This window comes from Carlito syrichta, unplaced genomic scaffold, assembly GCF_000164805.1.
Source record: "Carlito syrichta isolate Samal-C Ts95f unplaced genomic scaffold, Tarsius_syrichta-2.0.1 Scaffold289654, whole genome shotgun sequence".
Classification (NCBI taxonomy): domain Eukaryota; kingdom Metazoa; phylum Chordata; class Mammalia; order Primates; family Tarsiidae; genus Carlito; species Carlito syrichta.
In genome coordinates this window covers 147820-164669 of record NW_007233750.1, presented here as the reverse complement: position 1 = coordinate 164669, position 16850 = coordinate 147820, and the positions used below count along the sequence as shown (strand labels likewise).

At 40.5% G+C, this 16850-nt stretch overlaps 1 protein-coding gene across 4 annotated transcripts in view; it reads left to right on the top strand.

Annotated features, from left to right (window-relative positions):
- The window catches only part of LOC103256486 (receptor-type tyrosine-protein phosphatase mu), a 184463-nt gene that overhangs the window by 89698 nt on the left and 77915 nt on the right, over positions 1-16850 (top strand). For all 4 annotated transcript variants that reach the window (XM_008054339.1, XM_008054337.1, XM_021710547.1 and 1 more), the window contains one exon: positions 3271-3307. In XM_008054339.1, coding sequence (XP_008052530.1) covers positions 3271-3307 — 37 coding nt within the window. The remainder of the gene's footprint in view (positions 1-3270; positions 3308-16850) is intronic.

Below are 16850 nucleotides of genomic sequence, written 5' to 3'. Positions count from 1 at the left end.
AGTTCATATCTCATTCATCAAACGAAGATTCCTGCACTATTTTGATAATGACCAAAGACATACCCACTCTAGGCTTGGTTGTTCAAAATACTGTTATTAAAGAAGGGATTCTACGTAAGGTGCTTTGCGCTTGCTCCTACATTCAGCAAATGTTCAGTGAACACTTTGTGGGCATACTCAGAGGGGTCCCAGACCCATTATCTTCTCCCTACAGCTTCCCAGGTTAGAAGCCAAAATATGAATGTCTTCTCCTGTCCTCTGACCTCCAGATCAACTGTGACACACCATCCCTTGGGAGGTTCTGGAGGAGACTGTGCACACTCCAGTCCCCGCTCCTGCAATCCCATCTCCTGCAATCTCTGTCCTTTGAGCACAGGGACAGTGTCCTACTCCCCTGCACGTGGCACATGTCTGAGTACAGTGAGCATTTCGTGTTTGACGAACCTCAGTTAAAGGAGTAATTGTGATCATATTAGTCATTGGAGAGGAGGTAACTGAACAAAGCTTTACATTGTGTTGAGGTAAAGATACAGAGTAAAGATGACATTCCAGCTCAAGGAAGTAATATGAAAACGGCTATATAATAATGAAAATACAAGATTAATGAGTTGAATTTTATTTTAATAGAGAGAGGGGTCAATACTCAGGTCTCCTTTATTCACTTAGTAAGGTCTTATTGAACACCTAATTATATGTCCATTACTATTATAACTGTGAACTATTCAGGCCAAAAACAAAAAATCTCTGACCTAATGGAGCTGATGTCCTAATCAGAAGAAATGGACAAGCCATAAAAAGTTACTTTCTTAATGTGTACTATGTAGAAAACTAAAGTCATGAAAGGGGACTAGGAGGGCCAGGCCTGGAGGTGTATTGCAGCTTTGAATAGAGTGGCTGGAATCAGTTCCACTGGGAAGGTGACACATGAACAAAGAGGGAGGATGCCACGTAGATACCTGGGAGAAGAGTGTTGCAGGCTGAGAAAAAGCCCGAGTAAAGGCCTCACTGTGGAGCTTACCTGGCCAATTTGAAGTAAAATAAGCACACAAATGTTGGTAGCATGGCATGAAGGGGTATGGGGAGTTGCAGGCGGTGGCAAGGAGAGGTCATGGGCCAGAAGATGTACACAGTTGTGAGGACTTCGGCTTTTACTGTGAGGGGGGCAGTATTAGAAGGTTCTGAGCAAAGGCATGAGCAATCTGGCTGCTGAGAGGGAAGTAGACTGCAGGTGGGCAGGTATGGAAGCAAGGAGGCCTGTATCAGTTATCGGAGAGGTGGCAGTGACTGGCCCTGTGGTAGCAATAGAGGGTGAGAAATGTTGGGATCCTTGAACCACATGGAAGGTAGAGCCAGTGGGATTTGCTGACAGATTGGCTGTGGATTGCAGGAGGGAGAGAGGGCTCAAGAATGCCTGAGAAGACAACTATGGATGGAAGAGATTTGGGTAGAGGTTAGGGAGGAAATGAGGAGTTCAGTCTTAGGTGTGTTAAACTTTAAATATGTATTAGACATCCCAGGGGAGGTGTTGGGCAGGCAATGGGCATACATCAAAATTTCCAGGAAAAGGTTTGTGCTAGAAATAAGAATACAGGGGCTGGGCTCGGTGGCTCAGCCTGTAATCCCAGCACTTTGGGAGGCTGAGGCGAGTGGATTGCCTGAGCCCACAGTTTCGAGAGCAGCCCGGGCAACTTGGTGAGAGCTCGTCTCTACAATTAATCACAAAAATTAGCTGGATGTGGTAGCGCATGCCTGTAGTTCCAACTACTTGGAAGGCTGAAGCGCAGGGATTGCCGGAGCCCAGCAAGTCGACCCTAGGATGGCCGTGAGAGTTGCCACTGCACTCCAGCCTGGGTGACAGAGTGAGACTCAAATTCAAAAAAATAAAATAAAATAATGAAAAGAAATAAGAATCAGAATTCATCAGTTTACAGATGGTGCTGAAAGCCATGAGACTGGATAAGATCACTAAGAGAGATTGTAGACAGAAAAACAAGTCCAAGAGCTGGGCATTCCAACATCAAGGTGAAGGGGAAGAACTAGCCAGTGAAACAGAGCAAGTGGCCAGGGTGGGAGAGAGGAAGAAAACCAAGAGAGTCACATGCCCTGGAAGCAAGTGAAGAAAGTATTTTAAGGGCTCAGTTGTATTCATGCTACCAATGGGTCATGTAGGTGAGGACTGGGAAACGACCATGGTGTTGAGCAACATAGGCATGTTTGGACCCTACCTCAGTCTATCAGATGAGTTCCTCCTATTTACTAGGTGCCTTGCTAGGCACTGGACATGGAGGGCGGATAAGTCAAAAGTTCCTGTCCTTGTGGAACCTACAGCTAATGAGAAATAAGTATCTGCAGAATTCCCTTTAATATTGATCATAACTCTGTAATTTGAGCCCCACAGCAGTCATTTATATAAAGAATGTGTTTGCTTTTTGTTTTTTGTTTGTTTGTTTGTCTGTTTATTACTGTCCACTTGTTTTGAGAGCAAGAATTCTAACATATGTGCGTTTCAAGTTGTCTGAGAAATCTTTATTTCCAAATTTTTGTTTCTGTTTTCTAGCTGGTTTGGGGCAAAGTATTTTGGGTAATTTCAGGGGACAGAAATGGAAAGTATTAAGGTTCATGGTGATATAATATGTTACCTGGGTGTAATTTTCTGAGTTGGTTTTATCTTTCCCAGATACTTATCCTACAATTTCTTTGTTCCCTTCTTTCTTTGGTCCCAGTTTTTATCTGTCTTCTTTCTTCTAGGGTCATAATAAAAGGAAAGGGTCTTGCAGAATCTCTGCCTCTTTAAAGTCTTGGTCCTTACTACAGTGTCATGATGTGGTATTTGCAGTGTTTAAGAATGGTTTTGAGTATCACTATCGATATAACTGTCTATACCAATATTATAGAATATGTGTTGCACCCTTGGCACATTGCCAATAACATCCCAAACACAAATGAAATTTGACTGCACATTCCCATCCTGTTTGCACTTTACAAGAGTCATGGTCATGTTACTTCAGTGAATCCACGAGTTTATTGCTCATCCCTCATCTAATAGCTGGAGTATGATTAAGTTACCTACACCTCCTGTGGAAGCATCAGAACTGTTATCTGATGCATCTTCACTTATTAAGAGTAACTCAATGGTGCTGAGTCTTGCAATTTACCTTTCTGGAGATGCAGCTGTTTGTACATGTGTTCATTTCGGCAAACTTAGCGTGTGATTTCTGTGCTGCTTATCGATTGGATGTTTATCAAATATTCTTTCTCATTTATTTTTAGGGTTATCATCGACCCAATCATTATATTGCTACCCAAGGTAAGTTTATTTCAGCTTTGATGTCTTTCCTTGGTGTTTTGCCCCATTCTCTGTCATTTCATACCTACTCTACCCTCCCTGGGTGGGTCATTGCACATGCTATGGCACCATTTATTGCAGTTCTGGCCATCAAGGTACACACTTGTTTTCTCATTGGAAGTTCTGGTAATATAATTATTTACCTACAACTTCATGTTGAAGTCATTAAGAGAAATGTGTTCATCAATTCATTATTGAATTCAGTCTACCTTAGGAATTAGTCTGAATTTGCAAAAAGTAGATATATGGATTTCCATTCAAGAAATATGTACTGACTACTCTCTATACAAAGAACTGTGCAAGTAGCTGCTGGAGCCAAGCTGAATCCAGCAAGCATCCCCTTCTCACAGTGGTTGTGTTTAGTGGGAAAGATGCAAAGGTAACCAGAAGGTGATTTGGTAGGCACAATACTAGATAATTTCTGTGAGAGGTACAGATAATTGTTAGGGAAATTTGGAGCACAAAAATGTTGCTTTCAGGTGGGGTGACCCCAAAATAGCTTTATGGCAGAGGTGAGATTGTGAGGAAGATTTCTAAATTATAAGACATTGTAAGCAGAGATATAGAAGCAGAAAGTTAGTACTCCCAGGTGAAAATCAGTTGGTGGGTCACTTTGGCTAAAGGAATCTAAAGAAAGCTAGAGGAAATGTTGAGAAAGCTCATGGCGATGGCTTTTGCATGATCCTTCCAACCAGATGAGATGGGTCATCTGTGGAGAGTGAGGGTCATGAGCGAGCTGAAGTTTTAGTGAACAAGGCACCCTAAGGGATGAGTTAGTGAGTCGATATGAGATGAACTAAAAAAAGTAGTTAGAAGCAGAGAAGACCCAGTTAAGATGGAAGAGCATATATCATTTTATTATTATTTCCAGGAATATATCATATCTTAGAAAGAAGAAGACAAAAAGTAAAAGGATATGACCTGTTAAAGTTTAGGGATCAGCAGGGGGTACCATACAACAGAAAGTCAAGGAGCAAGGGAATCAAGGATGCCAAGAAAATCCTGGTTGAGAATCTGGACTTGGAGGCAAGAAGATCAGAGGTGTTAGTGAGTCGTAAGGAGAGGGAAGGAGCTTTATGGATTGAGGCTGGGTTCAGTTAAGGAGTATAGGATAGGAAAAGAGGCTGCTGTAGCACAAGAACAGAATGTCAACACTTGTAGAGCAACGCTGTCCAAAGTAGAACTTTCTGTAGTGGTGGGAATGTTCTCTATCTGTGTTGTCCAGTATGGTAGCCACTAGTCACATGTGGCTCCCAAGTACTTAAAATGTAGCTGCTGCAAATGAAGAACTGAATTTAAAATTTTAACATATTGAGATAGTTACATCTGGTTATTCTCTAGAGTACCATTCGACAGCCGTATTTTGGGGTAGGAAAGCTCTAGGTATGACTGAAATGAAGTCACGGTGGATCCTGATCCTCCTAATGCCCACAGCCACACCAAGAACCTGGGTGGCACCACACACAGTTCACAATCCAACGTTACAACTAGGGTACTCCGCACTCAGCTCTAGATTGACCTCCCAGTGTCTTCCCCCCGTGACATGAAGTCAGTAGTGGCTCCTCTCAAGGTCACTTTGCTAACCAGATGCAGTATCATCTGTAGAATGCCTGGCATGACTGTAACACAAATGAGGGCCCTGCACGGGAGCTGCTGAGGTCTTCAGAAAGCAAGAGCTCCGCTCAGGCTCCTGTATCCACATGGCCAGGCTCTATAAGTCTGATCCTATGCACCTTTTCCTAGACCCTGCTCCTTCCAAACTGCGTTAATCAATGCCTAATTTCAAAGAACTAGAATCCATTGCTAGCTCTTTGAAATTCATTCTAATGACTTTCAAAATACTGTAAAGTAAGTGTCATGACACCTGATTTAATAAATTTGATAATTTTAAATTAGAAGTTTTTATAAATTCGTGTGAAAATTTGATTGTAAAATACCCAAAGTACTCCTGAGCTTTTTATCTATCCATTCACTTGATTAGCAACCCATGTTTTCATAGATAGCAAAAACATAAAGTCAAATCTTACTGGATGTTCAAGATTGAGGACCTCTAGATTAATGTGACAAAACAGCCAGCTGAAGTAGAGATTGAAACTCCCAAAGTCTAGATAAGGCCCCTAACCTGGCTTCCCTTTGTCTGTCCTTTCCTTTCTTCTCTCCCTGAGGGAGATTATTCTTGAAAGAAAACTGCCATTAGAAAAGTCACTTTCTGCAGAATTAGTGTAAATGATACTTAATAGCTCAGCAGTCCTCTTCGGCAGCACTCAACAAATCGAGTGTTAATGAGCGAATGTATTTGTAGGCAGCTAAGAAATGACCAGTGTAATCAATTTATAGTAGATGACCAGTCTGCCCTTAATGAAGAAGGGCAGTGCTCCTCGTGGGGCGTGGTGGCCTTTCCCCAGTGGAGGGTGACTGCACAATGAATATTTTTAATCTACCATGCAGTCAAGACTGTGCATATCATATTTAAGAGTCATATCTGAACAACATACCATGATGTTCAGATGAGAAAGCTAGAATCTTCTCTCGGCTACATGCCATAAGCATAATGTAACTTACAGCCTCAGATCAACAACAGTGAAGATTACTGATAATCTGCGGTAATTGGCATGGATAGGTAGAATCTGTTCACAGATCACTTTCATTAAAAAACAAAAAACACAAACACTGCACTCTAACAAGCCAAGAAAATGGGAGATAAAGACTATCAGGCAGATGCACTCTTAAAAATCTTTCCTAGCCAGGCTCGGTCGCTCAGCCTGTAATCCCGCGCCTTTGGGAGGCTGAGGTGAGTGAATTACATGAGCCTGCAGGTTCGAGACCCGCCTGGGCTGTGAGACCTCATCTCTACAATAAATCAAAAAATCTGCCGGGTGTGGTAGCACATGCCTGTAATTCCGGCTACTCGGAAGGCTGAGGCGGAAGGATCGCCGGAGCCCAGCAGGTCAAGGCTGCGGTGGCCAGGAGCGGCCACTGCACTCCAGTCTGGGTGACAGAGTGAGACTCCAACTCAAAAAAAAAATCTTTCCTTACTCTGTTTTTCCTCTCTGTTTTGCACTGATACAATTCTTTAAATTCTATTCAAAGCAGGAACCTATGAAACTACATGAATGGTCCAGCTTACTGACAACCAGTTTTATTTCCAAAAATTTGTAATACACAGATTTCAACCAAGTTCCTTCAATACAGAGGACATATTATGAATTTATGTTTTGGGTCTGTTCTCCAACAGCCCTCTCAACTTGATTTATTTTTCTCCCAGTAACTGACTTTGACCTTTGATGATAACACGTAATGTTTCTACAAATTAAAGGAATCTTATTCAAGGCAGGTCTGTATGTTCTTCCTATCTCCCCTCTGTTTGTTTTCCATCTGATGCCTAATATGTTGATGACTCATTATTAACTTCATCACATCTGACTGACCAGACATTAGTACAGTTGTAACATTCAAGATTTATGATTTAGCAAACGAGATCAAAGGAGAGAAAGCCACGTTCACTAGTGCATTCCCGTACTCAGATCCAGGACAGAGTTGGGCTTTCAAAAGCAAGTCCCAAGTGAAGGACAGTAGAGTATGCAGGTGGGAAGGATTGCCCAGAACTGATCGCATTTTACAACCAAATAAAACCTATAGAGATTGTGGGCTGCAAGCTAGATGGAGCCACTCATACACGTTAGGAACTGTTCCCTCACTGAGATTGGAGAGAGCACCTGCCAGCCTCGTGCTGGGCAGCCAAGGGGGCCTTGGAGACTGGAGATGTATTCTTTTGATTATTGTTTAGTTTTATTTTTTAAACTAACTTTAAGAGAGTACTGCTGTAGATAACTCAAGGAACTTCCTTCCATTCAAGTCAGTTGTCAAAGAAAACACTGCATGTCTGTAACAGACTCACTTGCCCAGCCCAGAGCCCTCTCCCTCCCTTCTGAGTGAGCGTTTTTTCCAAGTTGCCTGTGCACTGGACGTCCCCCTGAGAAAGGGACTCAGACCTGATGCTGTCTTTTCTATGTACTGTATGTTCACCCCTCAAAACCACATGGTTAATCCTTAATAAAATGAATCTAGGATCCAGTCCCTTCCTTCTAAGTTATGATGCATTTTTCGACACAATAAAAAAGCATGTTTTCTATGATACAGTCATAACTGAAAATACCTATTAATTACCATTGTCTTAGCTATTGTAACCTGAGCTATGGATGTTGAGATGCACACACGTTACTCTTTTAAGTATGCTAATTTGACAGGGTTGGCTACCTGACTGGGGTCCTGATCTTAGCTTTGATCTTGCCTTGTAAAGTTTCTTTTTGTCTCCATCAGCGTTAGCTCTATGCAGCACCCTTGTGGAGCCCTGGACTAGAGGAAGGGTCTCTAAACAGATGCCCAGATGCCCCCTGCATGTGAACAAGGAGGCCCTCGTGCCCCTGCCCCACGTTCTCTCTAGGTCTGCTCGGCCTTGTGTGCTCTGATCCAAAGACTTCCCACCTTTGGGAGACACAGAACTTCTTTCAAAACCGACAAAATCTCAGGGTCCTCTCACCAAATTTAAAAAAAAATCATATGTACGCATGTATGCTATGCTTCATAGCCAAGATGGTTTATGGATGCCCCACTCCCCAAATCCCATCCATGAATTATATCTGGTTCTATGTACCTCAGGCTAAAAGCTTCACTTTGGTCAGACACAATAAAGCTGTTTTGGGATAAGTTAAAAAGCACACACTTAATCAATCTGCCTTTTAAAAAAAAAACAGAACTTTATCTCTTAGAGGTTAAAAAATGCCATAGATTGTTTATAGCTATGTGAAATACATTCCTGAGAGCATCTAAATGTTTACTAATTTTAACAGACTATTACTAAAATATTTTCTAGCCCAACCTCCTACTGAAAGACCAAAAGTAGTTTTATAATCTTTAGTATTTTACACCATGGTCATTTGAGGCCTGGGTTTTCCTATTTGTCCTCAGCTGGGGACAAATTATTATGTTGTGTTTGTGCCCAAAAAGTGTGTGACTTTTCAACAATTTTAGCATTTATATTAGAAGATGCTCTCTCTCAATAATAAGAGGCTAGAGTAGAAGCTTCCATAGCTGATATTTATTACTTAAAAGCAAGATGTGGTGGAAATAATACATGTACCACAATCAGAAGACCTGGGTTTGATTTCTTGTGCTGCCACAAAAAAGTTATTTGAACTTCCTAAATGTCTTTCAGGTGGAGTACTAGTGTTTGGTAAATAGCAGTGATCATCAGAATAGCTTACTGTGTATGAGACAATGTTCCAAGCACCTACATACATAGCAACTCATTTCACCTTTATTACAGACATGAGGGGTAGGTACTATTATTGTCTCCAATTTATAGAGAGGAAACTAAGACAAAGAGACTTGAAATAATGTGCTTAAAATCACAGACTTGACCGGGCTTGGTGACTCAGCCTGTAATTCCAGCACTTTGGGAGACCAAGGTGAGTGGACTGCCTGAGCCTGTGGGTTCGAGACCAGCCCAGACAACTTGGCGAGACCTCATCGCTACAACAAATCAAAAATTAGCCAGGCGTAGTAGCGCATGTCTGTAGTTCCAGCTACTTGAAAGGCTGAGGTGGAAGGATGACCAGAGCCCAGCAGGTCGATGCTGGGTTGGCCATGAGTGTGCCACCCAGTCTGGGTGGTACTTCAGCCTGGGTGACAGAATAAGACTCCAACTCAAAAAAAAAAAAAAAATCACAGACCTGGAAAAAGCCAGATTCAAATGTAGCTGTTGAACTCCAGCATCAAAGCTCCTCCCCATCACACTACACTGCCTATCATCAACAACCATGGGGATTAAATTACCTCCTGTATATCTACATGTCTAGAGCAGTATCTGGCGTGGTGTAAATGTCATGTATGTGTCAGCTGTTATTACTTTTGAGGGACAGCATAGCTTCATGGTTGGGAACATGGACTTCTGGAGGCATGTTGTCTGGACTCAAACCTTGATGCCTCCTTTGATAACATGTGCGTTCGTGAACAAGTTACTTAGCATTTTTGTGCTCATCATAAATGAAGATGATAATAGTCTACTTTGTAAGGTTGTCAGATTGAATGAGTTAATATTTCTAACACATATAAGACAGTGTTATTTTAGTACCCAGTAGGTGCCATATAAATATTTATAAAATAACATCCTTCTTTGCTGACCTTGAAAAGTACTCAAACAACACATAGTGAGTAAATCTTACTAATTACATATGTTCACATTTCAAAATGTGAGCAGTCTTGTGTAAACCCCTAAATAGCTAGTGGCATGCACTTTCATTTCTCACATGTGAATAAACCTAAGCTGTACATTTTCAAGTCTGTGATTTTAAGCACATTATTTCAAGTCTCTTTGTCTTAGTTTCCTGTACATGTTCCTTGGAACAATTTATTGAGATTATGGCCTGTGGTGAATTGACCATCTAGACAGACCCTCCACCACATGCCATTGACCTTATTGCTATCTGCCTTTTATGCTCAGAGACTATGGATGCTCCGTGTCATATATGAAGATGCCAAGTCACATTGACAAAGACCACAGGAACAGATATAGAAAACCAGATACCCGGTAGTCATTTGCAATGAGAAATGTGACTGTCCATCAGAGCTGCCCAAGGCCTGACAGGAACATTCTGTGTGTGAAGGAAGATTGCTTCATGACAAGGGCAAGCAAAAAAAGGGATTGTAGAGTTCACTCATCAACTCAACACATAATAAGTACCAACTACCTGGTAGAGAGCTGGCACGAAGCAGAAGCGCAGTAAGAATACAAGAGTGAGTGGGCAAATAAATGAGTTAGCTAGTAGATACTACATGCCCGCACCAAATAGACAGTCGAATATTCCAGCCAGGTAGAAAGGATGCCTCCTGTTGGCCTGACAGAACAGCTCCTTCTTGAGGCAGATTGTGGAGTCATTGTCTTCAACATCTGTGACTATTTCTGTCTCAAGTTAGGAGCTGGTCAACTCCTATTCTTAGGAACCCTTTCCTTAAATATGTCAGTAAACAATGTGCTGTCTTTGGAGATAGTCCATCTTGTTAAACTAACTTTGCTTAATTCTACGTTGTCCCTATTTATGCAACCACCCCCGTATACCTTATATAATCTGTTTTGTCTATAATTATAACTTGTCCATAATTTGAAAAAGATAAGCCAAAAAAAGTTTCCTCCAGAGACTTTCACCTAAAAGCAAACTTTTATGTAAAAGTGAAGGTTTATAGTGGAAATATTTACAGGGCCTCAAATACTGCACAATAGTTGAGACTTTGCTGTGGTGACTTCACTCTGCTATTAACTGTTTTTATTCTACACTTCTTCCACATACTCTGTACGGTGTGAACATTTTTAATAAGGATTTTTTTTAAAGATAAATATGTTTTTTTTTTCCCAGTTCAGAATTCCCCTTCAGGCCTCTGAAGCAATAAATAAAAGTGCTTTGAATAGTGTGCTTAACTTTCCTGGGCAAGTCATGCTTGTAGTGGAGAGTTCTCAGAGTGTAAGCGCAAGTTCTGCACACTCTGTAAAGAAGCTTTTGTCTCCTGTATTCTGGCCTCCAGATGGAGATGAACACTTGAAATTATTTCTCAGTAGAATTGAAAGAACTTTTTTTTAATCAAAAGCTCAGCCTTCAGTAAACAACTTTTGTTTTTATTCTTCCAAGCACCAGCATGGCTTGCACTTCAAGTACAAATTCTGTATTAGTGACATTGTGCTTCCCAGCTAAGTTGTTCCTGCATTGTCAGTGGGTTATAGGTTATATTTTGGATTCATTTGTTGTGTCCTATTTGAGATTGATTTTAAAGTATTACCTAGTGAAAAGCCGTATTCTCTAGTTTCCAAATTTAAATAGGGAGGCTCTGTGGTTTTTACACAGGCAAACAGTGACCCCGTCATGAAGCCCAAATATGCCAACCACCCAAGGCCAAGTTTATACAGAACCTGTCTGCATTGACCAACCATCTGTTGTTTTCCAAGGGAAAATGAACAATTGCAATGAACAATTTATCCAGAAACTTCCTTTTAAACAATAGTTTCTTTTCATGAGATTAATTTCAAAAGATACTAGCTAATTAGCCAAATGGTCAGTTTCATAGACATCTCTTATCCCTGTGCTGTAAATAAATTTGCTCGTTAGCAGTGAGACAGGTTGTAAATTAAAATATAAAGTCAAAAATAGGTCACATTAGTTAACATCCACCTATGTTATTTTAGATACCATAAAGGAACTGTATTCTTCAAATAATAGAATCTAAGTTAATACAGAATAATTTGAAGATAAATGATGTCCTGTTGTTAAGCAAGCACTTAGTTTTAGATTGTCTCAAAACAAATGCTTTTTAAATCCTTAAGAGGAATTTAAAGGTGTTTCTCATTTGAAGTAGAAAATGATAGACTCTTTTGGAACTGGTAGAAACTTTTAAAAGCTCACAGCCCAACTTCCTTATTTTGTAGTTGAAACAGTTAAAACTTAAATCAGAAACTGACTTGTGACCTTTATCCATGTAGGTTCACAGGAGTTATGTATGCACAAGTATTGCAAACTCTGTAGACTATTGGTCACAGTTTAATGAAATGTATATAGTGTTCAACTTAGGAGAAACTTGATATGTTAAGACAGACCTGTTCCCCTAAAGGGCCTTTTGTTCAACAGGAAGAAAACTTATGAGGTCACATCTTTCTTGCAGGTTCAACCCTTTGAAACGATAGAGCTGTAACTAAATACTCATGTACTTCCCATGGTGGTGGCTTTCCCAGGCTTCCAGCACCATAAAACCTTACTAAACAAAGTGACTTCATTATAACCTGGTTCGTTCAAAATTGAACACAAGTTTCTGTGCCCTCTCAAGTGCCAGGCTCAACACAGGATCAGCAATACAGCAGTGACTTCAGAACTGCATAGTGTGGAGGTATATATAAATGACAACCAGCTATTACTAGTTTGATTTTTTTTTTATGCATCAACAGATTGGGAAACTTCTTTAGGCTGTTTCTCTTCCCCATGTCTACCCCATTTAGCAAATTAATAAGTGAGACCAGTGCAGATCTACAACCACTTTTCCTGACTCTGGGCACCAGGTTCCTTTTTCATCCATGGGCCCAGTTTAGGACAAGTCTGTTAAAGCAGCAAATAGTTCACTTGGAAGGAAGCAGGAAATTTCCTGATGCCATTGAAAATTTGAGACTGCCTACTCTGAACTGTATCTAGGGAATCAACTTATCTCTATTTTCTTCTTTTATTTATTCTCTTTTTTCTTAAGCAAAAGAGGATCCCACTTGTGTACTCAGAAAAGCTTAATTAAAGAAGATAGAGACCAATGGAACCTTTTTTATTTCTCTAGCAGTAGCCCCTGAAGTATATGAATATAGGTTTCCCCTTCACTTTACTTCTCCTTGACAGAAGGCAGCCAGATCCTTTGGGTCACCAAACCCCTCCATTCTGAGAGCTGTCATTCTTTTTTTTCTCCTTGATTGCCTTCTCTCTGTTCCCTTCTTTATAGCATGCACAAGTGCCCAGGCTCAGTTTCTGAGCGTTGTCTTTGGAGACCAACACTGATGAATGCTCTGTACCTCAGCCAGCAGAATGCTCTTGTATTGTGGACATCTGTCATATTCCTCCCTCCCAAGGCTACAAACACTTTCTCTGGTGCCTCTCTTCAGCTGCTCGTGCACACACAGCCTGTCCCAGGGATCAGGGACCCAAGGTTCCTCTGGAAGTGGTCTCTGTCTCTGCATTGCAGAGCAGATTGTTGCCCCACACTACCTACGAACGCTTTTTTTCTTCTCTGCCCTAGAGTCTCTTTGGAGGCCTAAGCTGTACCCCTGTTACTCAAATCAGATTTGTCTGCCTTTGTCAACCTGCTTTCCATGGCAAAAATAATAGAAACCTTTCACAGACACTCCACTGTAACTGCTAGGGAGGAATGATTCTTGAGGAGGACCAAATATAGTCCAAAAAGAACAAAATCCAAACAGTGGTTTCTGTAGGTATATGGGGTTTCCTGAAACATTTTGGAACATTTCATTTCCAAGAGCAAGTCATGTTAGGAGTCACCCCATTTTTGTTCTTATTCATATTTTTTTTTCTCTATGCAGCATGGTTACAGTCAGATCTTTGAAACTTGACCTTAAAACTCCTTCCATATACACATATGTTGTATGTTAGTAACTAGGCCAAGACCATCCCTCTCTTCAAGAGACAATAGGCAAGTGGTTAATTAAAGCATAGACTCTAAAGTTAGACTGCCTAGGCTCAGGTACCAGCTCTGCAAGCAACCTCTCAATACCTATTAACTGCAGTTCTTAGTATTATCATTATGATCCTGTGGGTTACAAAAGACACATCTCTCAGTAGCAAAGAGGCAGTTCAGACTTCAACCCAAGTATAGTGTACACTTACATAGTTTTCATAAAAGCGAATACACTCGCTGTCAATGCTTCCTTCCAGAAGAATGTATCAAAGGGAACCACTGAAGTTTTCACCAACATCCTGCACCCCCTCCAAAGCATGAAGATTATCATCATTGTTCACTTTTAAACAAAGACAAGCATGAGTTGGAAAGACAATAGCTATATCATAAACTGGAAAAGCCTATTTTCCTTCCATTTTTGAAGTCGTATAGAAATTGAGCAACTCTCATAGCAGCACCATGTCTTGGTGTTCTGAAGGCTTCCCTGATGCACATTGGAAGACTCCATGTAAGTATAACAGTTTCATTCCAAAGACTAGCTAAGTTCCTTCCCAACAGACTTCATCCAAAGCAGTTTCTGAGATAAGAATTACAAGGGGATGTTTTAGAGAGCAACTTTGGAATTCTCTTTCCTGGGAAAGAGAATAGTAATGACAGAGGAGCAGACACAGGAGTACGAGGAAGATGAAGGGAAAGCTATGTGTTCTTGGCCTGCTTCTGCAACCTGTGGGTGTTGGGTGGGGCTAGCTAAGTAGCCACTGCCTTCTGTTTGGTTAGAGGTTAATCAGATGTCTAAATGTGGCCCGTCATGATCTGTAGCAAGGAGGGAGGAGATAGAGTGGGCTGAGCCAGAGGGACTTCCCCAGGGTCACTCTGAAAGTAGCCTTCACATAGTGAAATGCATGTACAGCCAAGCACTGCATGTCAGCTTAGGAAAAAGACTGCAGAGTTAATCGTTGATGGGTTTTTGATGATTTTGAGGAATTATTGTTATTTTTAAAGAGACATAGCAATATCGTGGTTATATCCTTTAAAAATAAGAACTAGTCCAGTGAAATATGTGCATGCAGGCAATAAACACATTATACTAGTGAGTAATTGTGCCCGTGGCTGCAAGAACTTGCTGCTCACCCTCCCCTGACCTACACCCAAAGTCTGTCTCACCACTCACGCAGGGAATAGCAAAATGGACATTAAGAATCTTCACCAATAGTTTATTACAAGCTTTCAAAATCATCCTCCTAGCAACACAATAAGACCAGTCTTATTATGCTTCTATTTTACAAAAAGAAATGTTTTTAAAATTTTTCTTAATGTTGAGAACATTTGTATCACTTTGAAGAAACTTCTAGACTTGAGGGTGTATGCCAGTGTTTTTTAGATAAGAATTTATTTTTATAAAACCCATGATTGTGATGCAAATCATCACATGGCATATGTGGTATGATAGCAGCCAACATTAGTTTTTAAGTGACTTTTTTATTTTTAATCTTTATTTAAAGTTTTATTAGAACATATATCTTTCTGAATGGTTAGGAGTGTATATGTATCCAAAATAATTTATTCTAATATTTTGAGGGTGATCTTGTAGATTTTTAGTTTGAAATCTTCATTTAAATTAATTTTAACGTGTCACATTTAAGAAAAAAGAAAACTTCTTGAAAAGTATGACATAGTTCTCAAAACCACTATTTTCATTTGTTTTCTTGTTTGAAGACCTTGGAATTCTGGATGAGGAAAATTTGGGGGCATGCAAACATCAACACATGGGCTATGTGGTCTAGAGGAGAGGTTATTCATGGATACAGCAGAAGTGAGTGGTTGGCTTACCGTGCAAGAAGAGCACATACCTGCAGGTCTATCTAGAAGAAATGGAGAACAGCAAGTACCTGCCAGCTAGAGTGAGCCAGCCAGGCGAAGGGAAAAGACTTGTATAATAAGAAAACCCACTCCAGTTCAGAGGAAAGATTTGTCATTCTATGGGAACCACTTGAATTTATGAACCAAAACCACTAGTTAACATTATTATTTAAGTCACTACTTTTGACACTGTTTCGAAAAGGGTATATTTTATTATAGCTCCAATGCCTATTTTCTCTTCTTTTACTGTCACTAAATTAAAATCCCAGTGGACTGGTGAACATTTCTAACCTTGTAATTTTAGACACAAAGAGGGTTTTGCGCACAAATTATCCTTAGAACATGCCATTTTAACTGACTGCTAGTTATAATTTTGAATATAGATGAAATAAAATATTCCCAAGTTTTCCCCATACAGTACAATTCTTTGTGTGTTTACTTTTAATTCCCTAGTTGACGGTTATTGTTTCTTGGCAATTTTCTTGGGATATTCTGAGCAATTCAGAAAAATGAGCAAATCACATCCAGTGCACATGGCCCTCTCAACTTTGTTCTTCCTTTTCTGCAGCCGAAACTAAAAATTATTCATAAAAATTCCATGATTGTAACTTAAGTAGCCTCAGGGAAGAGCAAATGCATCTATCAAATAGGTGATGTTAAGGATTATTAATGCTGAAGTCAACTGTTTTCTGTGTCACTATTATCACTTTTGTGACACACGAGTCACATTCAGTCTGCAAAGCATGGTAGCATATTTTCCCATGTACATTTCACTACCACCGAAATGAAAAGCTACTAAATGTGAAATGATAGGTGTGTTATGGAAGTTCATATTGAAAAATCACATAAAATTTTATAATAAAAACTTAAGCAGAAAACCACTGAAGGGACATCTACTTCTTTAAATGTTGAATAACTAATTTAATTATAATTATAGATGGTCGCCAACAGCAAGAATAGCAATAATGGATCAAAAATTTAGGGCCACTTTTATTTACATAGCAAGAGCTTTCAAATGAATGTACGAATGTACAAATGCTATCTTTTGCCATGTCCAGGTGGCGCCTTCAGCGTTTTCAGTTCTGTTGAGGGAACTCGACAGAGCAGAGCCCAGGCCAACCCCCAAAATAGGAATCCTAGCTTTCTGCAGCTCATCTGTCTTAGGGTACCTCCCCTTCCCTCTGCACTCTGCCATTCAATGTATATCCCCACCACACACCCCTCCTTCAGGCCCCAGAACCACACCAACACTGTGACAGGCAACACAGGGCCCCCAATTTCAGGTAGTTCAGTTCTTCTGAAATCAGAGCAGGGTCATTGGGTTGGCCTAGACTGAAATCTCAGCTGTGCCACATACTTGCTGTGCAGTCCTAACAAGGAGCCAGGCTCAGTGACTCAGCCTGTAATCCCGCGCCTTTGGGAGGCTGAGGTGAGT